This window comes from Coenobita brevimanus, chromosome 117, assembly GCF_032717465.1.
Source record: "Coenobita brevimanus isolate Jiangsu-jjx chromosome 117, ASM3271746v2, whole genome shotgun sequence".
NCBI lineage: Eukaryota > Metazoa > Arthropoda > Malacostraca > Decapoda > Coenobitidae > Coenobita > Coenobita brevimanus.
The window spans coordinates 5,128,950-5,156,916 of NC_137070.1; the positions used below are offsets into that span (position 1 = coordinate 5,128,950).

At 46.4% G+C, this 27,967-nt stretch overlaps 1 protein-coding gene across 1 annotated transcript; it reads left to right on the plus strand.

Moving 5' to 3' along the window:
- The first annotated feature begins 1,361 nt into the window (after window positions 1-1,361).
- On the plus strand, window positions 1,362-27,960 carry LOC145418933 (uncharacterized). The gene is made up of 8 exons (XM_080287190.1): window positions 1,362-1,424; window positions 5,724-6,002; window positions 6,358-6,552; window positions 9,809-9,949; window positions 14,847-15,002; window positions 15,340-15,658; window positions 24,065-24,216; window positions 27,733-27,960. Exons 2-8 carry the CDS (start codon window positions 5,811-5,813, stop codon window positions 27,958-27,960), a joined length of 1,383 nt encoding a protein of 460 aa, XP_080143316.1. The 5' UTR covers window positions 1,362-1,424; window positions 5,724-5,810.
- Window positions 27,961-27,967: the final 7 nt, after the last annotated feature.

The window sequence follows — 27,967 nt, forward strand, 5'->3', positions numbered from 1 at the left end:
ACTACATCAAGTGAGTGGATGATGGTGAGAAATAGGAAGAGAGGAGGACAGGCACAGAAAAAGAATGATACAGGCTAAGGAAGAAGTAGGCAGCACTACATCAAGTGAGTGGATGATGGTGAGAAATAGGAAGAGAGGAGGACAGGCACAGAAAAAGAATGATAAAGGCTAAGGAAGAAGTAGGCAGCACTACATCAAGTGAGTGGATGATGGTGAGAAATAGGAAGAGAGGAGGACAGGCACAGAAAAAGAATGATAAAGGCTAAGGAAGAAGTAGGCAGCACTACATCAAGTGAGTGGATGATGGTGAGAAATAGGAAGAGAGGAGGACAGGCACAGAAAAAGAATGATAAAGGCTAAGGAAGAAGTAGGCAGCACTACATCAAGTGAGTGGATGATGGTGAGAAATAGGAAGAGAGGAGGACAGCCACAGAAAAAGAATGATAAAGGCTAAGGAAGAAGTAGGCAGCACTACATGAAGTGAGTGGATGATGGTGAGAAATAGGAAGAGAGGAGGACAGGCACAGAAAAAGAATGATAAAGGCTAAGGAAGAAGTAGGCAGCACTACATCAAGTGAGTGGATGATGGTGAGAAATAGGAAGAGAGGAGGACAGGCACAGAAAAAGAATGATAAAGGCTAAGGAAGAAGTAGGCAGCACTACATCAAGTGAGTGGATGATGGTGAGAAATAGGAAGAGAGGAGGACAGCCACAGAAAAAGAATGATAAAGGCTAAGGAAGAAGTAGGCAGCACTACATCAAGTGAGTGGATGATGGTGAGAAATAGGAAGAGAGGAGGACAGCCACAGAAAAAGAATGATAAAGGCTAAGGAAGAAGTAGGCAGCACTACATGAAGTGAGTGGATGATGGTAAGACTAAAAAATAATATTGCCTCATGTAAACAAAGGCAATAAGATCCATACACCTGTTACGGAAGGCCATAATCAGCAACACATGAAGTTCTTAGAAATTTTGAGGTAACTAAATTTGTAAACGACCTATAAGAAAGGAAAACTGTGAAATTTGTCCAGTTCCCTCAGATGAAAGCAATGGAGGTGTTACGCAAGGCGATGTTCAGTAATTATATATAATGAAGATTTGTGCCATCTGTTGGGCGCATCCTCAACCTGCCAATGTTGACTTCGTTTCAATCCACTCACACGCCTTTACCCCATTATTTCCACTAATAATAACTCAAAAACCTTACCCTGGGCACTGGAATTATAGGGAAAATTATCACAATCAATAATTTGGGTATATAATCATAGTCTCAGGCTCAGGACTATAATTAGAGGGGAAAATATAAACTTGTCGCCTGGCTGACTCACTCCTTCGAACATGGCGGTGGAGTTTTTTGTAAACACCTCCTCGTAGGTGACGGACACACCAACCAGGGAAATTCACAGACACAGGCGCTGGCTAGGTGAGGAAATGTGCTAATGGCGAGGGTTTGGGTTGACAATAAGCCGTGGGAGGGGGGAAAAGGGGACATGGGTGCGTGGGCGTGTGTGGGTGAAGGGCGTGTCATGGTGTGTGCGGGAGGAGGGTCACGTCAAGGTCTGTCTTTTAAATTCCTGTCAGGCCTCCCACGCCAACCATTTCACACTTCACCCCATTTCTTTGACCTTCCCTGACCCCTGAGCCCGCCATGCTGACCCACCAGCCCGCCTGTCACTGATGCTGACCTGGTTACATAGATCATGCTGAGTGGCAGTCGTGTCATGCTGTCCAAGGAATTTTAATAGTTTGGGAAGAGGAAAGATTTAATTACTTCAAATCTGCCTCTATAAACCTCACCTATTATAAATAACACCATTTTTTGCTAATTCAGTTATTTTAGTGGTAGGTGGCGACCATCATCCACTCACTTGATGTAGTGCTGCCTACTTCTTCCTTAGCCTTTATCATTCTTTTTCTGTGCCTGTCCTCCTCTCTTCCTATTTCTCACCATCATCCACTCACTTGATGTAGTGCTGCCTACTTCTTCCTTAGCCTTTATCATTCTTTTTCTGTGCCTGTCCTCCTCTCTTCCTATTTCTCACCATCATCCACTCACTTGATGTAGTGCTGCCTACTTCTTCCTTAGCCTTTATCATTCTTTTTCTGTGCCTGTCCTCCTCTCTTCCTATTTCTCACCATCATCCACTCACTTGATGTAGTGCTGCCTACTTCTTCCTTAGCCTTTATCATTCTTTTCTGTGCCTGTCCTCCTCTCTTCCTATTTCTCACCATCATCCACTCACTTGATGTAGTGCTGCCTACTTCTTCCTTAGCCTTTATCATTCTTTTTCTGTGCCTGTCCTCCTCTCTTCCTATTTCTCACCATCATCCACTCACTTGATGTAGTGCTGCCTACTTCTTCCTTAGCCTGTATCATTCTTTTTCTGTGCCTGTCCTCCTCTCTTCCTATTTCTCACCATCATCCACTCACTTGATGTAGTGCTGCCTACTTCTTCCTTAGCCTTTATCATTCTTTTTCTGTGCCTGCCCTCCTCTCTTCCTATTTCTCACCATCATCCACTCACTTGATGTAGTGCTGCCTACTTCTTCCTTAGCCTTTATCATTCTTTTTCTGTGCCTGTCCTCCTCTCTTCCTATTTCTCACCATCATCCACTCACTTGATGTAGTGCTGCCTACTTCTTCCTTAGCCTTTATCATTCTTTTTCTGTGCCTGTCCTCCTCTCTTCCTATTTCTCACCATCATCCACTCACTTGATGTAGTGCTGCCTACTTCTTCCTTAGCCTTTATCATTCTTTTTCTGTGCCTGTCCTCCTCTCTTCCTATTTCTCACCATCATCCACTCACTTGATGTAGTGCTGCCTACTTCTTCCTTAGCCTTTATCATTCTTTTTCTGTGCCTGTCCTCCTCTCTTCCTATTTCTCACCATCATCCACTCACTTGATGTAGTGCTGCCTACTTCTTCCTTAGCCTTTATCATTCTTTTTCTGTGCCTGTCCTCCTCTCTTCCTATTTCTCACCATCATCCACTCACTTGATGTAGTGCTGCCTACTTCTTCCTTAGCCTTTATCATTCTTTTTCTCTGCCTGTCCTCCTCTCTTCCTATTTCTCACCATCATCCACTCACTTGATGTAGTGCTGCCTACTTCTTCCTTAGCCTTTATCATTCTTTTTCTGTGCCTGTCCTCCTCTCTTCCTATTTCTCACCATCATCCACTCACTTGATGTAGTGCTGCCTACTTCTTCCTTAGCCTTTATCATTCTTTTTCTGTGCCTGTCCTCCTCTCTTCCTATTTCTCACCATCATCCACTCACTTGATGTAGTGCTGCCTACTTCTTCCTTAGCCTTTATCATTCTTTTTCTGTGCCTGTCCTCCTCTCTTCCTATTTCTCCCATCTTTCCTGTCACTTCTTATTGCTTTTCTTTCCTTTACAGGTGGCTTTACATTGAGTGACAAGCCAAATGGTTTCCTGTAAGCCAAGAAACCATTTACAACGCTGGGTGGTAACCATATAACCAAACCATACGTGCTGCCTACGTGTCAACAAGTGGGTTGGTGGAGGGTTAGTGCCCCTCCCTGTAAAACAACTAACTCAGAGTCAAATGGCCACCCCTTACAGGATTATGGCGTCTGGCAATAGATAGATAGATAGATATAACACAACTAACTCAAAGTCAAATGGCCACCCCTTACAGGATTATGGCGTCTGGCAATAGATAGATAGATAGATATAACACAACTAACTCAAAGACAAATGGCCACCCCTTACAGGATTATGACGTCTGGCAATAGATAGATAGATAGATATAACACAACTAACTCAAAGACAAATGGCCACTCCTTACAGGATTATGACGTCTGGCAATAGATAGATAGATAGATATAACACAACTAACTCAAAGACAAATGGCCACCCCTTACAGGATTATGGCGTCTGGCAATAGATAGATAGATAGATATAACACAACTAACTCAAAGACAAATGGCCACCCCTTACAGGATTATGGCGTCTGGCAGTAGATAGATAGATAGATATAACACAACTAACTCAAAGACAAATGGCCACCCCTTACAGGATTATGGCGTCTGGCAGTAGATAGATAGATAGATATAACACAACTAACTCAAAGACAAATGGCCACCCCTTACAGGATTATGATGTCTGGCAATAGATAGATAGATAGATATAACACAACTAACTCAAAGACAAATGGCCACCCCTTACGGGATTATGGCGTCTGGCAATAGATAGATAGATAGATATAACACAACTAACTCAAAGACAAATGGCCACCCCTTACAGGATTATGGCGTCTGGCAATAGATAGATAGATAGATATAACACAACTAACTCAAAGACAAATGGCCACCCCTTACAGGATTATGGCGTCTGGCAATAGATAGATAGATAGATATAACACAACTAACTCAAAGACAAATGGCCACCCTTACAGGATTATGGCGTCTGGCAATAGATAGATAGATAGATATAACACAACTAACTCAAAGACAAATGGCCACCCCTTACAGGATTATGGCGTCTGGCAATAGATAGATAGATAGATATAACACAACTAACTCAAAGACAAATGGCCACCCCTTACAGGATTATGGCGTCTGGCAATAGATAGATAGATAGATATAACACAACTAACTCCAAGACAAATGGCCACCCCTTACGGGATTATGGCGTTTAGCAATAGATAGATAGATAGATATAACACAACTAACTCAAAGACAAATGGCCACCCCTTACAGGATTATGGCGTCTGGCAATAGATAGATAGATAGATATAACACAAGTAACTCAAAGACAAATGGCCACCCCTTACAGGATTATGGCGTCTGGCAATAGATAGATAGATAGATAGACAAATGGCCACCTCTTACAGGATTATGGCGTCTGGCAATAGATAGATAGATAGACAAATGACCACCCTTTACAGGATTATGGCGTCTGGCAATAGATAGACAGATAATATATGTAATAATAATCCAATTGTATAATATATATAATAATCCTGTACTGTACACTGATAAACAAGTCTTTTATTTACCTTACTGTGGTGAAGGCAGCAGAAGTGGTCAGGCAGTCCGGACTGCTTCTGGCTTTATCGGACTTTTTCCGATATACAGGAATTTAGTCCGGTAGCTCCTTGAGTCCGATAAAAGCGAATTATATTGAGGTTTTACTGTAAGTCCCTCTGCTATGTCCTCACTGCTTGGCGTTGTCCTCTCATGTAGTGTGGTGCAAGGTGTCTGTCTACCTATTGCCAGACGCCGTAATCCCATGCGGGGTGCCCACAAACAAATCGCCTCCACGTCGCCCTGTCCCCAGCTGCGGAGATTTAAGGTTTTTATTTTGCACTGCTTGTGTCTGGAGTTCTGACGTGTAATACGTAAAGCGCCGTTTGGCAAAGAGTTACCATAGCCGGTTGTGGTTGAAGATCCTGATGTATTGATCACTCGGGTAGGAGAGAGAGAGAGGGAGGGAGGGAGGGAGGGAGAGAAGGAGGGAGGGAGGGAGGGAGGGAGAGAGAGAGAGAGAGGGAGGGAGGGAAGGGGAGAGAAAGAGAGAGAGAGAGAGAGGGAGGGAGGGAGGGAGAGAGAGAGAGAGGGAGGGAGGGAAGGGGAGAGAGAGAGAGAGGGAGGGAGGAGGGGGGGAACTACAGAATTACCCACACTGACCCCACACCTCTGGATCCAAAATGGCCACCAAATTCAAAATACTTACTCTTTCTGTCTCTTTAATTCCCAGATAAAAAAAAGTGAGAGAGAGAGAGAGAGAGGAGGGGGGGAGGAGCCACAGAATTACCCACACCGCCCCCACGCCTCTGGATCCAAGATGGCCGCCACCACGGACATGCAGTTCTGCTTACGGTGGAATAACTTCGGAACTACGATGACCGCCGCCCTCCACTCGTTGCATGAAGGCGGCGATTTTGTTGATGTTACGCTGGCGGCCGACGGTACGCAGCTGAAGGCACACAAGCTGATACTCTCGGCCTGTAGCCCTTACTTCAGAGATATACTTACGGTGAGTGTACTTACGGTGGGTGTGGGTGTACTTACAGTGGGTGTGGGTGTAGTTAAGGTGGGTGTGGGTGTAGTTAAGGTGGGTGTGGGTGTACTTACGGTGGGTGTGGGTGTAGTTACGGTGGGTGTGGGTGTCCTTACGGTGGGTGTGGGTGTACTTACGGTGGGTGTGGGTGTACTTTAGGTGGGTGTGGGTGTACTTAAGCTGGGTGTGGGTGTACTTAGGGTGGGTGTGGGTGTACTCAAGGTGGGTACCATATACGCAACAATCGCAGCAACAGTACACCCATAAAAACACGAATAATAAACGAAAAGCAACGCAGCGACGTAAACACCACCCACCCTACTCTCCGCAGACCAACCCCTGTCCGCACCCTGTCATAATCCTGCGGGAAGTGTCGCTGGAGGACCTTGAGGCGGTGTTGACGTTTATGTACGAGGGGCAGGTCAACGTATCACAGGCTCGACTACACACGTTTATGAAGTTAGCCGAGGCCCTGCAAGTTCGAGGACTGACAGACACCCAAGCGGCCAGAGCTCGCATGGAGAAGGTGAGTGTGGTGTTGTGGTGGTGGTGGTGTGGTGGGGGTACAGGAGTGGGATTGTTGGTGTGGTGGTGGTGTTGTGGTGGGGTAGTTGGTGTGGTGTGTTACTAGGGTGATGATGATGATGATGGTGATGATGGTGATGATGATGATGATGATGATGATGATGATGGTGATGATGATGATGATGGTCATGATGATGATGATGGTGATGATGATGATGATGATGGTGATGATGATGATGATGGTGGTGATGATGGTGATGATGATGATGATGATGATGATGGTGATGATGATGATGATGATGATGATGATGATGGTGATGATGATGATGATGGTGATGATGATGATGATGATGATGATGATGGTGATCATGGTGATGATGATGATGATGGTGATGGTGATGATGATGATGGTGATGATGGTGATGATGATGGTGATGATGGTGATGGTGGTGATGATGATGGTGATGATGATGATGATGATGGTGATGATGATGATGATGGTGATGGTGATGATGATGATGATGATGATGGTGATGATGATGATGATGATGGTGATGATGGTGATGATGATGATGATGGTGATGGTGATGATGATGGTGTTGATGATGATGATGATGGTGATGATAGTGATGATGACAATCTTCATATAAACTACAAGATGATAATAATCATAATAATAATGATACTAATACTAATAATAATAATAATAACAATAAATAATAATAATAATAGTAATAATAATAATAATAACAATAAATAATGATAATAATAATAATAATAATAATAATAATAATAATCCATCCATCCTCCAATCCTGTGTTGCCCCATGAGGAGAGTAGGAAGCCGGGGCTAGGCAAGTTGGTGCTGACATTTAAGATGAGAGTGACCAGCCTCACTCATCCCTGAGTGGCATTACATGAGCAATAAACCCCAACCATCCCTTGGATATAAACCTGCACCGGCTCAATCCGATTGGAGCGCCTTAATTACCCACTAAACCACCAGGCACCATAATTTGGTGTTATGGTTACCACCTAGCGTAGTAAATGGTTTCCTGGTGTACAGGAAACCATTTGGCTTGTCACTCAGTGTAAAGTCACCCACAGGCAGAAGGAAGAGGAAAGAATGAAGGAAAGAAAGACAGAAGAGGGAGTGTAAAGTGACCCACAGGCAGAAGGAAGAGGAAAGAATGAAGGAAAGAAAGACAGAAGAGGGAGTGTAAAGTGACCCACAGGCAGAAGGAAGAGGAAAGAATGAAGGAAAGAAAGACAGAAGAGGGAGGGTAAAGTGACCCACAGGCAGAAGGAAGAGGAAAGAATGAAGGAAAGAAAGACAGAAGAGGGAGTGTAAAGTGACCCACAGGCAGAAGGAAGAGGAAAGAATGAAGGAAAGAAAGACAGAAGAGGGAGTGTAAAGTGACCCACAGGCAGAAGGAAGAGGAAAGAATGAAGGAAAGAAAGACAGAAGAGGGAGTGTAAAGTGACCCACAGGCAGAAGGAAGAGGAAAGAATGAAGGAAAGAAAGACAGAAGAGGGAGTGTAAAGTGACCCACAGGCAGAAGGAAGAGGAAAGAAAGACAGAAGAGGACGGAAGGAAAGAAGGATGGAAGAGAGGAAAGGGCAGACACCCGAGAGCAGCACTACATAGAGTGAGTGGATGGTGAGTGCCCCCACCTAACAGAAACTGATAATTACACACAACAAAAACGTATGACTGTTTTCAGAAATATAAACTGTAATACCATTTAATAATGACATGATGGCTAAGTCCTTAAAGTGATAAATGTGCTGCTAATCAGTCAGCATTGCTTTGTATTCAGTAGATACATGTTTTAAACACAGCCCACCTACCGTGTGTGAGAAACAGGAACGCAAACAGTAGTATCATTAATATCTGTAAATAAACAAAAGATGTGAGTCCCTGTTTACAAGCATCACAGACTGTGGATATGTTTGATGATGAGAGGGTGGCCTCGTTTACAGAAGTAAGCATCAGACTGTAAGCTGTTCAGTTGGTCATGTACACCATTAACCAGGGACACTGTTGAGGACAAAGGCAGTCCCCTTGTTGACCAGATGCAGGCAAAGTTTGATGCAATGAAGAGCAAGCTGGCTTTCATTTCTGATTTTCCAATAAGGTCTTGCGTTCCTCAATGCTCTGGCCGTGGTATGGGTTGAATGTCGCTACAACAGCATCAATGACGTCAAAGTGTTCAGCATGGTACACAGCAGCGTTGATGCAGCTGCCCCATCGTGTGGCCACAGGTGAAGGGGCAGTGGTGTCTTTGCAGCAATGTCTGAACACCTTGCAGTTCAAGATGGTGGGTTCAGGAAGATTTTCTTGATGCTGGCGTTGAGTTGATTGACATCTGGGTGATTCAACCTAACCAGTTCTGCCACACGATGCAGACCCTGGCCCACGCGGGTGACGTGAATAATATTGGGTACAAAACTTGCACTCATGGCTTTGCACGTGTACGGTACAGCATCAGTGCGCAGCAAAAGAACATTTTCGTACACTGGCGTAGTTGGCTACAGCCGTCCCAGAGAATCATTGAGGAAAGCAGCAACAGTGGAGTGGCTCACGTTAGACAGGACACAGACATTCACTGAGTAGCATTTACCCAACGCTGATGCGTCTCCCAATACACCAAAAACAACATTCACAACACACCTTTGCTCAGCATCGGGGGTCACATCCAGTAACATCCATATTTTCTGTCCACAAGCTTTGTTCCTAATTATTTCCAGGGTGTCATTGAACAGCTGAGATACGTAGTTCTTACGCTGTCTCGCTCTCATCTTAAATGTCAGCACCAACTTGCCTAGCCCCGGCCTCCTACACTTCTCATGGGGCAACACAGGATTGGAGGATGGATGGATGGATGAATGGGTGTTAGTTATGTCATGCAAATATTTATTCGCTGGAAATATGCAGAATATGCAATTATTGTCAAAGTCATGCAAACCATGCACTTGCATATGAAACATGCAAATGCATAACTATCCAAGCCATAATAATAATAATAATAATAGCAATAATAATAATAATGATAATAATAATAATAATAATGATAATAATAATAATAATAATAACAATAATGATAATGATAATAATAATAATAATAATAATAATAATAATAATGATAACAATAATAATAATAATAATAATAATGATAATAATAATAATAATAATAATGATAATAATAATGATAATAATAATAATAATAATAATAATAATAATAATAACACTTGCAGGAGATGTATCACAACATGCTGCCGACCCCAGACCTGGCCACCACCGAGTCCAATCCCGTTGTGGCGGCTGCGGCGGCGGCGGTGGCTGCGGCGGTAACCAGCTCCGCCGCAATTACCATGCCTGTCGTCTCCCAGGTCACCGTGAGTTAGCACTTCTTCGTGACTAGCGTTGCATTTTTTTTCTTTAGCACTTCTTAGTGGGTATCTGTCTATCTATCTATCTATCTATCTGTCTATCTCTCTTTCTCTCTATCTATATCTATCTATATCCGTTTATCTATCTGAACTTATCACTTAATCACTGTCACTGTTAGTCTGACAAATGTGCTGAGGTAACGCTGATAGTGCTGATCAGGCTGCAGGAGGACGCACTGCTGATGGATGGCTGAGGCCCCCTGGCTGGAATCCTTGCCTTCAGAAAGTCAGGGATCTTTTTCTGCTTAAAAATTCAGCATGTTGCCTCCTCACACCAGCTGCTGTGGCGTCCCTGAGGGCTCGATAAAACGTCAGAGCCATCGCACTGCACCGTTCCCTCCAGACACTTGTCCAGGTGGATGCGGATCTCAGAGAGTTTCATTGAGGGTGGCTGTTCCTGTTCTTCGTCTTCACTGTTCACGAGCCGCGTCCTCAGCCACACTGGAGGCAGTTTACAACTCTGCTGGTGGTAGCCTTAGTCCTGAGCATCACCCTCCAGCCACTCCACTATGTTCCCCTCGGTGACCTCAGTCTCTCCGGCGCTACGAGCAGTGTCCATAAAGACCTCTGGCCTAAAACCTGTAAAGTCAGCCTCCACGTCAGGTCCTTCCAGCAACTTCTTCCAGGCACTGCTGAGTGTGGTGGGCTGCAGGTCATTCCAGGCTTCAACCCAGGTGTACATTCCATCCCTGATGTTGTATGCCTCAGTGTTGGCAAGTGATGGAGTGTCCCTGGTGTGTCGTGGTGCATATCCTGGCAAGTGATGGAGTGCCCCTGGTGTCGTGGTGCATATCCTGGGCATCCTCCTCCACTGCCAGGCACTCCCCCAGCTGCCTGTTCCGGTGATGCCTCCTGGTGGCCTCAATCACGCCTTGGTCCATGGGCTGAATGAGAGAGCTGGTGTTGGGGGGCAGGAAAAGCTCCCTAATCCTCCCCCCATGGGCTTCCAATTCTTCACTGGGATGTCCTGGGGCGTTGACCAGGATCAGGATGGCCGTCACATGATCCCTGGCGATGAACAACTCCTCCACCTGGAACATGATCACTTATGGCATCCGGCTTCTCTGATGCGCCAACCATCCTAGGCTTCAGGGGGTGGGTCCCATTGGCATTTGTGCAGCCCATGACAGAAGTGCGGTCCTTGCTCACCTTCCTCCCAGGGACGTGACCCTCGCTCTTACCTGCCTGGGTGTTCAAGGGCATGGGTGTCCACAAAAGCCCAGTCTCTTCAGCGTTGCACACCTGGGATAGGAGGAGACCAGAGTTCTGAATGCTGTCATGGAGTTATTTCCTTAGAGGCTCCACAACACCCTGGTCTGCACTCACACTTTCCCCAAGGACTTTATGCTTGGCGAGGCAGCGTCTGGACTGGAACCTAAACAGCCAGCCACAGCAAGGCCTAATGTCCTTAATTGTCAAGTGCCTGGCTAACCTCACGGCAGAATGTTGGATATCAATGCCTCTCACGGGAACCCCTGCTGCACGTTGCTGTTTGTTCCATGTGTACACCGCAGCGTCAGGGGAGAAGGTGCATCACTGGCGTCCTTTCCTGTACCATCTTCACAGCGCTATAGTGGTGGCGCATGACTCTGAGGTTGTCATTATCGTACCCTGGCAACCTACCATTCAAAAGTGCGTCCGATTTTGTGTCATATTATACACAAATCATGTTATTATGCATGAATATTAGTATACATGAACATATTATACACGAATCACAGGCGTCTCATACATGAAATCAGACGCACTTTTGAATGGTAGTTGCCAGGGCACGATAATAACACCCTCAGAGCCGTGTGCCGTGACTATATCATCATCAATATCATCCCTACATGGTGTTCTTGCCTCTTCTTAACCACGCATGGCTTCCTGAACTGACTTTTCATAATGCTTCTCTGTCATTTGTCTGTGGCGAGTTTATTTTTATTGAAAGACTGACAAAGAGAGTGTATGTGAGTGAGGTGGAGGGGGGAAGAGGGAGGGGGAGGCCGAGGATGAGATGGAGGGATGAGGTGGAGAGGTATATGAGAGAGGGGGGTGTGAGATGGGAGCAGGGTAGTGAAATGGCAGGAGGACGGGGCGACGTTGTGGCGATTTGTTTGTGGCCACCCTGAACGGGATTGAAGTGTCTGACAATAGATAGATAGGATCCATATATTCACCTGCGTTCAGCATTAGTACAGTGGAAGATGATCTGTCAGCTGGGATGGGATGATGATGATGATGATGATATTGTGATCCGTTAGGCAGAGGAGGGAGTGGAGTTGGTGGGTCAGGATCTGTACACTCGAGCCTTGATTTAAGAGACTAAATAGGGATTCAACTTGTCCCTTACTTGACAATGTCCCTTACTTGACAGTGTCCCTTACTTGACAATGTCCCTTACTTGACAATGTCCCTTACTTGACAGTGTCCCTTACTTGACAGTGTCCCTTACTTGACAGTGTCCCTTACTTGACAGTGTCCCTTACTTGACAGTGTCCCTTACTTGACAGTGTCCCTTACTTGACAGTGTCCCTTACTTGACAGTGTCCCTTACTTGACAGTGTCCCTTACTTGACAGTGTCCCTTACTTGACAGTGTCCCTTACTTGACAGTGTCCCTTACTTGACAGTGTCCCTTACTTGACAGTGTCCCTTACTTGACAGTGTCCCTTACTTGACAGTGTCCCTTACTTGACAATGTCCCTTACTTGACAGTGTCCCTTACATGACAATGTCCCTTACTTGACAATATCCCTTGTTTTACCACATATAAAGACAATGTTATTAAATGCAATGACTTTTTCACATATATATATGATTTTGAATATTATTTTATGGGTGCTGTATAAAGAAACATATTAATGTGTATTACCTACAAATTACGTATCATTTTTGGTTGTGTGCGTATGTCTGGGAGAGTGTGGACTCCCTTAAATCCGAAATACCTTAAATGGACATCCCTTAATTGAGGTTTGAGTGTACGTGTCTTTCACATGAGAAGGCCGACATCCACTGACTTCCTTGCTTCATCCCAGGCCACAGATTGCATCAGTAGTGAACCTGTTTGTGCTTTAGTGACAGCAGGATGTGTCTACCTCTCGTGAAGGCCCGCCATTCACCACCCAGTTTCATTAGTAAATCTTCTCTAAATCTAGTTGGGTGTTATTACCACTTAGAGCCAGTCACACCCTGTACAGCTGCCTGAGGTCTGGTAACATCATCACACTGTCATTGCTGTGTTTTGGACCCTGAATTCACCCTCAAGCAAGACTTACAGAAGAGTCAGCAGGATGTAGGGCACTGGCAGACTCAGGCATGTAGAGGAGAATGATCCCATAAGAGGCAATTGAGATGAAAGTCTGTGCATTGACAAGAGATGCCCGACAGCCACTGTGAGTTCCACCATAGCAAGTGCATCATATGGTACAGGTGATGTTGTGGTCTCCCTGATGTTTATAACGTGGCAGCCTGGGCTTCATTACCAAGCTTGCCGTTGCCAGATTTAGTATACATCACCAGCGATGGCATCAAATGATTCATTAACCCGCACAGCAGCTGCCCAGTGTTGAGCTTCCTGTGCCGTCCCTTTGAGTGTATCACTGACACTGAACGGATCTTGAATTTGGCTCTCTTTTGTATTGTTTTTGCTTTCTCCTTGGAAGGAATGGTATTGTGGGTTCCTGGCCCTTGGTTCCTTCTTTCTTCCATTTAAAAAAATATATATATACCAGTCACAGCTTGGCAGATGTGCTCACTGTTGTCTTCCTGCAACAGGCTGCAGTAAACACACCAGAGACGCTTTCCATCACAGCTTGCAACAATACTTTTTCGTGTCTTCTTTGGGCTAAATGTGCAGCGGGGCAGCCCCCATGCCATCACTACTCTCCCTTTCTTTTATCAAGGCAGAGACGCACTTGACACATTGGTGGTGACTGGCTGGATGCAACGTTCCTTCATAATCTCTCTATTATTAACCGACAACATATATCTGAGGGACATTTGGGTTGGTCAATGTTATTCGGACGTATTGCATTCAGTCACTCGTCAACAATCCATCAACTGCATCTTCACCGTAGCATAAAAAACTGAGCATACTCATATCAACAAACTCTCATCCCTTTTCTGTCTAACTCTGTAATGCAAGAGTTACTCCCAGTCCTTCATGTACGCAACAGGTCAACTCCGGAACTGTCTCCCTCTGTCTGTATTTCCTACTTCCTATGATCTCCAGTCTTTTAAATGCAGTGTGTCCAGGCATTACTTGATAATCTCTTCACTCATTAGCATTATTGACAACGTATATCTGAGGGAGTATAGGTAAACACACACACACACACACACACACACACACACACACACACAACCTCCCCTCCCCTTCTTCCAATCCTTCCCATCTCTCTCTTACCCCGCCAAGTCACTCTGCCACCCACCGTTTGACTGCACCTCCGCCTCAGTTAAAACGCAGAGTATAATCCCTTTTTTTCAGTACGCGCTGAATGATGTGAGGTGTTGTGTGGTGTGTCGTGTCGTGTCATGTGTCGTGGTACGCTGCTGTCTTGTTAGGTAGTGGCTTTGAACTGCTGTCGTCACACACCAGTCGTTTTTGAGAATCTCGTGTCACAAAGTTCATCATTCTTGTGTTTTATGATGTGTTCCACCCCCTACTGATATAGCCCTTCTGTTCCTCCACCTCATCCTCGGCCTCCCTCTCCCTTTCCTCCCCCTCCACCTCATCCTTGGCCTCCTTCCCTCCTCCTCCACCTCACACTCTCCTTGTCAGTCTCTCTGCAATATCAATCAAACCCTATATATCCCTTCTATCTCTCCACCTCATCCTCAGTCTACCTCTCCACCCACAGGCACAGGGACCCCAGACAAAGACACGCGCACATGAATCACCACCGCAGGTCACGAAACGCAGGAAATCGTCACCGCCCCAGGAGACGGCCTCCCCCACACGCAACGACGACGAGAGCAGTTTAGACGAACATGCTGATATGAAGAGGGACATTAGAGTGTGTATTATTATTATTATTATTATTATTATTACAGTATTATTATTGTTATTATTATTATTATTATTATTATTATTATTATTATTACTGCTACTACTACTACTACTACTACTACTGCTGCTGCTACTATTATTATTATTATTATTATTACTGCTACTACTACTACTACTATTACTACTGCTATTACTACTACTACTACTACTATTATTATTATCATCACCATCATCATCATCATCATCCTCACCCTCACCCTCATCATCATCATTATTATTACCATTATTATTATTACCATTATTATTATTATTATTATTATTATTATTATCATCATTATCCTCAGACCCTACTGGAGGTTAAGATGGAGCCTGAGGAGTACACGGACGGCCTTGAACTGGAGGACGAGCATGACCACCCTCCCCCTCCAGCCCCTGAGGTCAGCCTAATGGAGACCCACCCTGACCCCGCCCTCAAGTCTCTCTCGGGTGGAGGGGGGGGCGGAGGGGGAGGGGCCACGTCCTCAATCGGCCTGCCCTCTGTGTTCTTACCGCAGCAAACGGCCGCGGATAAACAAACGCATTCCATGACACAACGACGTAACTCACACGAAAAGACTACGCCCACCGCCAACCTGCAGCCAGAGTTCCCGCAGGACCCCTCCTGTGAGTGGTGTTGTTATTATTATTATTACTACTACTACTACTACTACTACTACTACTACTACTACTACTACTACTACTACTACTACTACTACTGTTACTACTACTACTACTACTACTACTACTACTACTACTACTGTTACTACTACTACTACTACTACTGTTACTACTACTACTACTACTACTGTTACTACTACTACTACTGTTACTACTACTACTACTGTTACTACTACTACTACTACTACTGTTACTACTACTACTACTACTACTGTTACTACTACTACTGTTACTACTACTACTACTACTACTGTTACTACTACTACTACTACTACTGTTACTACTACTACTACTACTACTACTGTTACTACTACTACTACTACTGTTACTACTACTACTACTACTACTGTTACTACTACTACTACTACTACTGTTACTACTACTACTACTACTACTACTGTTACTACTACTCACAAGACCCCTGCTGTGAGTGTTATTATTATTATTATTATTATTATTATTATTATTATTATTAGCATTATTATTATTATTATTATTATTATTATTATTATTAGCATTATTATTATTATTATTATTATTATTATTATTATTAGCATTATTAGCATTATTATTAGCATTATTATTATTATTATTATTATTATTATTATTATTATTAGCATTATTATTATTATTATTATTATTATTATTATTATTAGCATTATTATTATTATTATTATATTTATTATGATATAAAGGAGCGTTGTGGTGTGGATGTGGATGTGATAGGAAGCGTTAGGAGGAACACACTGAGGTGGTTTGGCCATGTGGAGAGGATGGAGGGTGAGAGACTGACGAGGAGAGTGTATGTGAGTGAGGTGGATGTGGAGTTACATGGAGAGACAGGCTGACAAATGAGGATATAAAGGAGCGTTGTGGTGTGGATGTGGATGTGATAGGAAGCGTTAGGAGGAACACACTGAGGTGGTTTGGCCATGTGGAGAGGATGGAGGGTGAGAGACTGACGAGGAGAGTGTATGTGAGTGAGGTGGATGTGGAGTTACATGGAGAGACAGGCTGACAAATGAGGATATAAAGGAGCGTTGTGGTGTGGATGTGGATGTGATAGGAAGCGTTAGGAGGAACACACTGAGGTGGTTTGGCCATGTGGAGAGGATGGAGGGTGAGAGACTGACAAGGAGAGTGTATGTGAGTGAGGTGGATGTGGAGTTACATGGAGAGACAGGCTGACAAATGAGGATATAAAGGAGCGTTGTGGTGTGGATGTGGATGTGATAGGAAGCGTTAGGAGGAACACACTGAGGTGGTTTGGCCATGTGGAGAGGATGGAGGGTGAGAGACTGACGAGGAGAGTGTATGTGAGTGAGGTGGATGTGGAGTTACATGGAGAGACAGGCTGACAAATGAGGATATAAAGGAGCGTTGTGGTGTGGATGTGGATGTGATAGGAAGCGTTAGGAGGAACACACTGAGGTGGTTTGGCCATGTGGAGAGGATGGAGGGTGAGAGACTGACGAGGAGAGTGTATGTGAGTGAGGTGGATGTGGAGTTACATGGAGAGACAGGCTGACAAATGAGGATATAAAGGAGCGTTGTGGTGTGGATGTGGATGTGATAGGAAGCGTTAGGAGGAACACACTGAGGTGGTTTGGCCATGTGGAGAGGATGGAGGGTGAGAGACTGACGAGGAGAGTGTATGTGAGTGAGGTGGATGTGGAGTTACATGGAGAGACAGGCTGACAAATGAGGATATAAAGGAGCGTTGTGGTGTGGATGTGGATGTGATAGGAAGCGTTAGGAGGAACACACTGAGGTGGTTTGGCCATGTGGAGAGGATGGAGGGTGAGAGACTGACGAGGAGAGTGTATGTGAGTGAGGTGGATGTGGAGTTACATGGAGAGACAGGCTGACAAATGAGGATATAAAGGAGCGTTGTGGTGTGGATGTGGATGTGATAGGAAGCGTTAGGAGGAACACACTGAGGTGGTTTGGCCATGTGGAGAGGATGGAGGGTGAGAGACTGACGAGGAGAGTGTATGTGAGTGAGGTGGATGTGGAGTTACATGGAGAGACAGGCTGACAAATGAGGATATAAAGGAGCGTTGTGGTGTGGATGTGGATGTGATAGGAAGCGTTAGGAGGAACACACTGAGGTGGTTTGGCCATGTGGAGAGGATGGAGGGTGAGAGACTGACGAGGAGAGTGTATGTGAGTGAGGTGGATGTGGAGTTACATGGAGAGACAGGCTGACAAATGAGGATATAAAGGAGCATTGTGGTGTGGATGTGGATGTGATAGGAAGCGTTAGGAGGAACACACTGAGGTGGTTTGGCCATGTGGAGAGGATGGAGGGTGAGAGACTGACGAGGAGAGTGTATGTGAGTGAGGTGGATGTGGAGTTACATGGAGAGACAGGCTGACAAATGAGGATATAAAGGAGCATTGTGGTGTGGATGTGGATGTGATAGGAAGCGTTAGGAGGAACACACTGAGGTGGTTTGGCCATGTGGAGAGGATGGAGGGTGAGAGACTGATGAGGAGAGTGTATGTGAGTGAGGTGGATGTGGAGTTACATGGAGAGACAGGCTGACAAATGAGGATATAAAGGAGCGTTGTGGTGTGGATGTGGATGTGATAGGAAGCGTTAGGAGGAACACACTGAGGTGGTTTGGCCATGTGGAGAGGATGGAGGGTGAGAGACTGACGAGGAGAGTGTATGTGAGTGAGGTGGATGTGGAGTTACATGGAGAGACAGGCTGACAAATGAGGATATAAAGGAGCGTTGTGGTGTGGATGTGGATGTGATAGGAAGCGTTAGGAGGAACACACTGAGGTGGTTTGGCCATGTGGAGAGGATGGAGGGTGAGAGACTGACGAGGAGAGTGTATGTGAGTGAGGTGGATGTGGAGTTACATGGAGAGACAGGCTGACAAATGAGGATATAAAGGAGCGTTGTGGTGTGGATGTGGATGTGATAGGAAGCGTTAGGAGGAACACACTGAGGTGGTTTGGCCATGTGCAGAGGATGGAGGGTGAGAGACTGACGAGGAGAGTGTATGTGAGTGAGGTGGATGTGGAGTTACATGGAGAGACAGGCTGACAAATGAGGATATAAAGGAGCGTTGTGGTGTGGATGTGGATGTGATAGGAAGCGTTAGGAGGAACACACTGAGGTGGTTTGGCCATGTGGAGAGGATGGAGGGTGAGAGACTGACGAGGAGAGTGTATGTGAGTGAGGTGGATGTGGAGTTACATGGAGAGACAGGCTGACAAATGAGGATATAAAGGAGCGTTGTGGTGTGGATGTGGATGTGATAGGAAGCGTTAGGAGGAACACACTGAGGTGGTTTGGCCATGTGGAGAGGATGGAGGGTGAGAGACTGACGAGGAGAGTGTATGTGAGTGAGGTGGATGTGGAGTTACATGGAGAGACAGGCTGACAAATGAGGATATAAAGGAGCGTTGTGGTGTGGATGTGGATGTGATAGGAAGCGTTAGGAGGAACACACTGAGGTGGTTTGGCCATGTGGAGAGGATGGAGGGTGAGAGACTGATGAGGAGAGTGTATGTGAGTGAGGTGGATGTGGAGTTACATGGAGAGACAGGCTGACAAATGAGGATATAAAGGAGCGTTGTGGTGTGGATGTGGATGTGATAGGAAGCGTTAGGAGGAACACACTGAGGTGGTTTGGCCATGTGGAGAGGATGGAGGGTGAGAGACTGATGAGGAGAGTGTATGTGAGTGAGGTGGATGTGGAGTTACATGGAGAGACAGGCTGACAAATGAGGATATAAAGGAGCGTTGTGGTGTGGATGTGGATGTGATAGGAAGCGTTAGGAGGAACACACTGAGGTGGTTTGGCCATGTGGAGAGGATGGAGGGTGAGAGACTGACGAAGAGAGTGTATGTGAGTGAGGTGGATGTGGAGTTACATGGAGAGACAGACTGACAAATGAGGATATAAAGGAGCGTTGTGGTGTGGATGTGGATGTGATAGGAAGCGTTAGGAGGAACACACTGAGGTGGTTTGGCCATGTGGAGAGGATGGAGGGTGAGAGACTGACGAGGAGAGTGTATGTGAGTGAGGTGGATGTGGAGTTACATGGAGAGACAGACTGACAAATGAGGATATAAAGGAGCGTTGTGGTGTGGATGTGGATGTGATAGTAAGCGTTAGGAGGAACACACTGAGGTGGTTTGGCCATGTGGAGAGGATGGAGGGTGAGAGACTGACGAGGAGAGTGTATGTGAGTGAGGTGGATGTGGAGTTACATGGAGAGACAGGCTGACAAATGAGGATATAAAGGAGCGTTGTGGTGTGGATGTGGATGTGATAGGAAGCGTTAGGAGGAACACACTGAGGTGGTTTGGCCATGTGGAGAGGATGGAGGGTGAGAGACTGACGAGGAGAGTGTATGTGAGTGAGGTGGATGTGGAGTTACATGGAGAGACAGGCTGACAAATGAGGATATAAAGGAGCGTTGTGGTGTGGATGTGGATGTGATAGGAAGCGTTAGGAGGAACACACTGAGGTGGTTTGGCCATGTGGAGAGGATGGAGGGTGAGAGACTGACGAGGAGAGTGTATGTGAGTGAGGTGGATGTGGAGTCACATGGAGAGACAGGCTGACAAATGAGGATATAAAGGAGCGTTGTGGTGTGGATGTGGATGTGATAGGAAGCGTTAGGAGGAACACACTGAGGTGGTTTGGCCATGTGGAGAGGATGGAGGGTGAGAGACTGACGAGGAGAGTGTATGTGAGTGAGGTGGATGTGGAGTTACATGGAGAGACAGACTGACAAATGAGGATATAAAGGAGCGTTGTGGTGTGGATGTGGATGTGATAGGAAGCGTTAGGAGGAACACACTGAGGTGGTTTGGCCATGTGGAGAGGATGGAGGGTGAGAGACTGACGAGGAGAGTGTATGTGAGTGAGGTGGATGTGGAGTTACATGGAGAGACAGGCTGACAAATGAGGATATAAAGGAGCGTTGTGGTGTGGATGTGGATGTGATAGGAAGCGTTAGGAGGAACACACTGAGGTGGTTTGGCCATGTGGAGAGGATGGAGGGTGAGAGACTGACGAGGAGAGTGTATGTGAGTGAGGTGGATGTGGAGTTACATGGAGAGACAGGCTGACAAATGAGGATATAAAGGAGCGTTGTGGTGTGGATGTGGATGTGATAGGAAGCGTTAGGAGGAACACACTGAGGTGGTTTGGCCATGTGGAGAGGATGGAGGGTGAGAGACTGACGAGGAGAGTGTATGTGAGTGAGGTGGATGTGGAGTTACATGGAGAGACAGGCTGACAAATGAGGATATAAAGGAGCGTTGTGGTGTGGATGTGGATGTGATAGGAAGCGTTAGGAGGAACACACTGAGGTGGTTTGGCCATGTGGAGAGGATGGAGGGTGAGAGACTGACGAGGAGAGTGTATGTGAGTGAGGTGGATGTGGAGTTACATGGAGAGACAGGCTGACAAATGAGGATATAAAGGAGCGTTGTGGTGTGGATGTGGATGTGATAGGAAGTGTTAGGAGGAACACACTGAGGTGGTTTGGCCATGTGGAGAGGATGGAGGGTGAGAGACTGACGAGGAGAGTGTATGTGAGTGAGGTGGAGGGATGGAGGGTGAGAGACTGACAAGGAGAGTGTATGTGAGTGAGGTGGAGGGGGGGAAGAGGGAGGGGGAGTCCGAGGATGAGATGGAGGGATGGGGTGGAGAGGTATATGAGAGAGGGGTGTGTGAGTTGGGAGCAGGGCAGTGAAATGGCGGGGGACAGGGCGACATGGAGGCGATTTGTTTGTGGCCACCCTGAACGGGATTGAGGCATCTGGCAATAGATAGATAGATAGATAGTTTCCTCCCCAACCAAGCCCAGAACCCACCCAAAGGACTCCAGAAACAGGTGTAAAGCCAATGAGAGTGGGCTAACAGCTGTCAAGGAAGCTACCCCAAGCCGAACAGGTTGGGAAATATCAACTGCCTCTCGTGATTCCTTGTACGTCCCTGTCCAGTCCTGGCTGTCATCCTTGCTGTCCCCCTCGAGGGTAGGGGGTACGAAAGGCTCTCTGAGGGAATTATTCAGATTTGGCGCGTGAGCAACTGCAGCGCCACTGTTGTGTGTGGCGAGGCAGGCAGCTACCTCCACTTCGTCCCAGCCCGTTCCTGCTGCCCAGGCGTGTAGTACCTGCCTTCTGTACTCTGAGAAGCTTTCGCATCTTGCATCGTGCCACCCAAGCGTCCCTCACCTTCATCATCATCTGTGCAGCCTCTCATGAACCAGCAGCAGCAGCAGACCCTGACACTGGACCACAAACTGGAGATTATCAAGAGGCACGAGGAAGGCCAGGGCGTGAGTCAGATCAGGCGTGCCACGTTCTTACCTGTGTCCACTGTTGGTACAGTTACAAAGAAGAAAGAGCTTTACAGGAAGATGGCAGGCTCTTTTTCAAGCTCACCTGCTGCTTTCCGGGCCACACGGACACGACGCAGCAGGATGGAGAAACAGCTGCTGTTAATGTGGCTGGAGGTCTGTCAGCAGAAGAAGAACTCTCTCTCATGCTTTTACAAGAACGTGCCATGGAGATCAGGGGCAGGTTAGAGAGGGTTGTTGGGCATCAGGGAGTGGCTGTTGGTGCCAATTGAGCTGCTGCATCGGCATTCCCAGAACACCTGAAGAAGATCGTCAGTTAAGGTGGCCAATCCCCACAGCCTTGAACATCGATGAGACCAGGCTTTGTTGGAAGAAACTGCCACCTTTTGTTATTTCTGTCTGTCTATCTATCTATTGCCAGACGCCTCAATCTCGTTTGGGGTGGCCACAAACAAATCGCCTCCACGTCGTCCTGTCCCCCGCCATTTCACTGCCCTGCTCCCAACTCACACCCCCCTCTCTCATATGCCTCTCCACCCCATCCCTCCATCTCATCCTTGGCCTCCCTCTCCCTCTCTCCCCCTCCACCTCACTCACATACACTCTCCTCATCAGTCTCTCACCCTCCATCCCCCCAGCTCACACCCCCCTCTCTCATATACCTCTCCACCCCATCCCTCCATCTCATCCTTGGCCTCCCCCTCCTTCCTTCCCCCTCCACCTCACTCACATACACTCTCCTCATCAGTCTCTCACCCTCCATCCCCCCAGCTCACACCCCCCTCTCTCATATACCTCTCCACCCCATCCCTCCATCTCATCCTTGGCCTCCCCCTCCCTCTCCCCCCTCCACCTCACTCACATACACTCTCCTCATCAGTCTCTCACTCTCCATCCCCCCAGCTCACACCCCCCTCTCTCATATACCTCTCCACCCCATCCCTCCATCTCACCCTCAGCCTCCCCCTCCCTCTCCCCCTCCCCCCTCCACCTCACTCACATACACTCTCCTCGTCAGTCTCTCACTCTCCATCCCCCCAGCTCACACCCCCCTCTCTCATATACCTCTCCACCCCATCCCTCCATCTCATCCTCAGCCTCATGGGTCAAAATGCTTCAGTATACGAAAAATCATAATTCGAATTATTTTTAAAAGTACCCAACCCATTCGTTTATCGGGGACGCTGTATTGATTGACGACGTGGAGGCGATTTGTTTGTGGCCACCCCAAACGTGATTGAGGCGTCTGGCAATAGATAGATAGATAGATAGATAGTATATATTTAGGTATGTATGTATGGTTGATGTTCACTGTGTACGCATCTCATGTACACATTTCAGGTCCTTTTAATATCCATGTACGCATTTCAGATCCCTTAAATTTCCATGTACGCATTTTTAAATTTCCATGTATGCATTTTTAAATTCCCATGTACGCATTTCAGATCCCTTAAATTCCCATGTAAGCATTTCAGATCCCTTAAATTGCCATGTACGCATATTTAAATCGCCATGTACACATTTCAGGTCATCCTTTATATTACCATGTACACATTTCAGGTCCCTTGAATTGCCTTGTGTGCATCTTTAACTTGCTGTGTACGCATTTGAGGTCCCTTAAATTTCCATGTACACATTTTTAAATTTCCATGTACGCATTCTTAACTTTCCCTGTACACATTTCAGGTCCCATAAATTTCTGTGTACGCATCTTTAAATTTCCATGTACGCATATAAATTTCCATGTACGCATCTTGAAATGTCCATGTACGCATCATTACATTTCCGTGTACACATCTAACTTTCCATGTATACATCATTAAATATCCATGTACGCATTATTAAATATCCATGTACACATCATTAGATTTGCATGTACGCATCATTAAATTTCCATGTACGCATCATTAAATTTCCATGTACGCATTTTAAAATTTCTGTGTGCGTATTTAACTTTCCGTGTACGCATTTTAAAATTTCCGTGTGCGCATTTAACTTTCCGTGTATGCATTTCAGGCCAGAATCTGCCGTACCCGTGTCCGTTCTGTGAGAAGGCGTACACGTCGTGGGGGTTCCGGCGGCGCCACATCAAGGGCTACCACACAGCGTCACCGGAACTGCCCTGCAAGTGGTGCTTCACAGTGCTGCCCTCGCACCAAGACTGGGCTGTGAGTAGATAGAATGATAGATAGATGGATAGATAGATAGGTAGGTAGATAGACTGATTGATAGATAGAGAGGAAGATTGATAGATAGATAGAATTGGTATGCAAGTGGTGCTTTACGATACTGCCCTCGCATCAAGACTGGGCTGTGAATAGATAGAAAGTGATAGATAGATGGATAGATAGATAGATAGGTACATGGTGAGATAGGTAGGTAGGTAGATAGATAGATGGATAGATATAGATAGACAGATAGATAGAACTGGGCTGTGAGAGAGAGAAATTGATAGATAGACAGAGGGAGAGAGATAGAATGATGGCTGGATGGACAGATAGATAGAGAGAGAGAGAGAGGGAGAGAGATAGAATGATAGATGGACGGTACAGTAAATAGGTAGGTATATAGATAGATAGACAGATAGACAGCACATCAAAGGGTATCACACAGCGTCACCGGAACTGCCCTGCAAGTGGTGCTTCACGGTGCTGCCCTCGCACCAAGACTGGGCCGTGAGTAGATAGAATGATAGATAGATGGATAGATAGATAAATTAGTGGAGAGATAGATGGAGGGATGAATACAGAAATATGAAAGGGAAGGTTGGAGGAGTTGAAGGTGAGTGAGGAAGTGTAACAGATCAGGGAAGCGCGGAACGCCATGAAGAGGATGAAGGAAGGCTAGGCAGTTGGTGCAGATAGGTCAGTGGAGGCATGGAGGAGCTTAGGAGAGATGGCTGTGACGTGATTTACCAGATTAACAAGATCCTGGAGCGTGAGAGAATCCCGGAGGAGTGGAGGAAAGGTATTCAAGTTCCGATTCTCAAGAACAAGGGTGATGTGCGGTGCTGCGGCAACTACAGAGGTATGACGCTGATCAGGCAAGCAGTGAAGATATGGGAAGGCGTGGTGGAGGCCAGGCTGAGAAGGGAAGGGAGGATCTGCGAGGAGCAATTTGGTTTCCTGCCAGGGGGAAGTGCCACAGACGCCATATTTGCTTTGAGAATGGTGAAGGAGAAGTACTGAGAAGGCCGGAAGGAGTTGCATTGTGTGTTTATAGATTTGGAGAAGGCTTAGGATAGGGTAAAGAGAGAGGAAGCTGTGGTACTGTTTGAGAAAGGAGTGGCAGAGAAGTACGTGAGTGTGGTGAAGGACAGAGAAGTACGTGAGTGTGGTGAAGAACATGTACGACGCTAGTGTAACAGTAGTGAGATGTGCAGTAGGAATGACTGAGGGTTTCAAGGTGGAGGTGGGATTGCCTCAAGGATCAACATTGAGCCCCTTCTTGCTTGCAATGGTGATGGACAGATTGACAGATGAGATTAGACAGGAGCCTCCGTGGACGATGATGTTTGCGGACGACGTTGTGATATGTAGTGAGAGCCGGGAGGAAGCTGAGGCAGAGCTGGAGAGATGGAGATATGCACTGGAGAGAAGGGGAATGAAAGTAAGCAGAAGCAAGACTCAGTACGTGTGTGTAAATGAGAGAGATGACAGGGGAACCATGAGGCTGCAAGGTGTAGAGGTGGCACAGGTAGAGGAATTCAAATACTTGGGGTCAACTGTACAAAGTAACGGAGAGTGTGGTAGAGAGGTAAACAGGAGAGTGCAGGCGGGATGGAGTGGGTGGAGAAAGGTGACAGGAGTGATCTGTGACAGAAGCGTCTCTGCAGAAATGAAAGGGAAAGGTTATAAGACTGTGGTGAGGCCAGCCATGTTGTACGGAATGGAGGCAGTACCACAGACAGAAAGGCAGGAGGCACAGGTGGAGGCAGCAGAATTGAAGATGTTGCGTTTTTCACCACGAGTGACGAGGTTGGACAAAATTAGAAATGAACATATTAGAGGGACGGCGCACGTAACTCAGTTTGGGGACAAAGCTAGAGAGGCGAGACTGAGATGGTTTGGACATGTGCAGAGGAGGGAGGAGGAGTATGTCGGGAGGAGGAGGCTGGAAATGGAGTTACCAGGCAGGAGAAAGAGAGGAAGGCCAAAGGAGAAGGTTTATGGATGTAGTGAAGGGGGACATGCGGGTGGCAGGTGTAAGAGAAGAAGCAGAAGACAGAGTGAAATTGGAAGTCAGGTATAATTATTCCCTTGTACAAAGGAAAAGGGGAAAAAGAAGTGTGTGGTAATCATAGGGGCATTTGTCTTCTTAGTATAATAGGAAAAGTGTATGGTAGGATACTTATTGACAGAGTTAGAGAAAGAACAGAGGAATTAGTTGGAGAAGAACAGGGAGGCTTTAGGAAGGGAAGAGGTTGTGTAGATCAGTGTATGGTAGGATACTTATTGACAGAGTTAGAGAAAGAACAGAGGAATTAGTTGGAGAAGAACAGGGAGGCTTTAGGAAGGGAAGAGGTAGTGTAGATCAGTGTATGGTAGGATACTTATTGACAGAGTTAGAGAAAGAACAGAGGAATTAGTTGGAGAAGAACAGGGAGGCTTTAGGAAGGGAAGAGGTTGTGTAGATCAGTGTATGGTAGGATACTTATTGACAGAGTTAGAGAAAGAACAGAGGAATTAGTTGGAGAAGAACAGGGAGGCTTTAGGAAGGGAAGAGGTTGTGTAGATCAGTGTATGGTAGGATACTTATTGACAGAGTTAGAGAAAGAACAGAGGAATTAGTTGGAGAAGAACAGGGAGGCTTTAGGAAGGGAAGAGGTTGTGTAGATCAGATATTCATTCTTAGATCTTTAGTGGAAAAGTTTCTAGAGAAGGGAAAGAAGTTGTGTGCGCTGTGGAGAAAGAGAGGAGGGCCAAGGAGAAGGTTTATGGATGTAGTGGAGGAGGACATGCAGGTGGTAGGTGTAGGGGAAGAAGATGCGGTAGACTGAGTAAGATGGGGACGGGTGATCCGCTGTGGTGACCCCCAAAGGGACAGCCGGAAGAAGAAGAAGATGGAGGGATGATTGGATGGATGGATAGATAGATGAGTGGATGGCGTGAGAGAGACAGTGATAGATGGATGGAGTGATAGATAGATAGATAGATGGATGGATGGTAGGTAGAGAGAGAGAGAGAGAGAGAGAGAGGGAGGGAGGAATATAGAATGAGGAGACGAAGGGAAAGGAGAGAGGGAGAGAGAGAAATAGAGACTGAGATGGAGAGCTGGTAATATAAACTACTACTGTTCTTCGAGTCCTTCTCTTCCTCACCATGTAATCCTTGAGAGAGAGAGAGGGAGGGAGGGAAAGAGGGAGAGAGAATGAGAGACAGACAGACAGACGGAGATGGAGAGGGAGAGAGAGAGAGAATGAGAGACAGACAGACAGACAGAGACGTAGAGCCAGGAGCACATCACCCGAGGCACAACCTAGCAATGAGCGACACCAGAAACGAGCTACTTATCCTGGAGGAGGGGGAGAGGGAGGGAGGGAGGGAGGGAGAAAGAGAGACAGAGAGGAGGGAAGAGAAAGAGAGACAGAGAGGAGGGAAGAGAAAGATAGACAGAGAGGAGGGGAGAGAAAGAGAGACAGAGGTGTAGAGCCAGGAATATTAACCACATCATCTTCCCCACAGGAACACGTCACCAGGAGGCACAACCTAGCAATGAGCGACGCCAGAAACGGGCTACTTATCCTGGAGGAGGCCCACATGGTACTACAGATTGCTCAGCCCACCCGGATTGACACGCTGATGGAGTTGATCAAGAGTAAGAAAGACACGGACGAAGAGCCCAAGAGGAAAGACGCGGAGGGAAAGGAGGGAGACAGCCAGAGTAGAGAGAAGGGGGAAGGAAGTAAGTGAGAGGGAG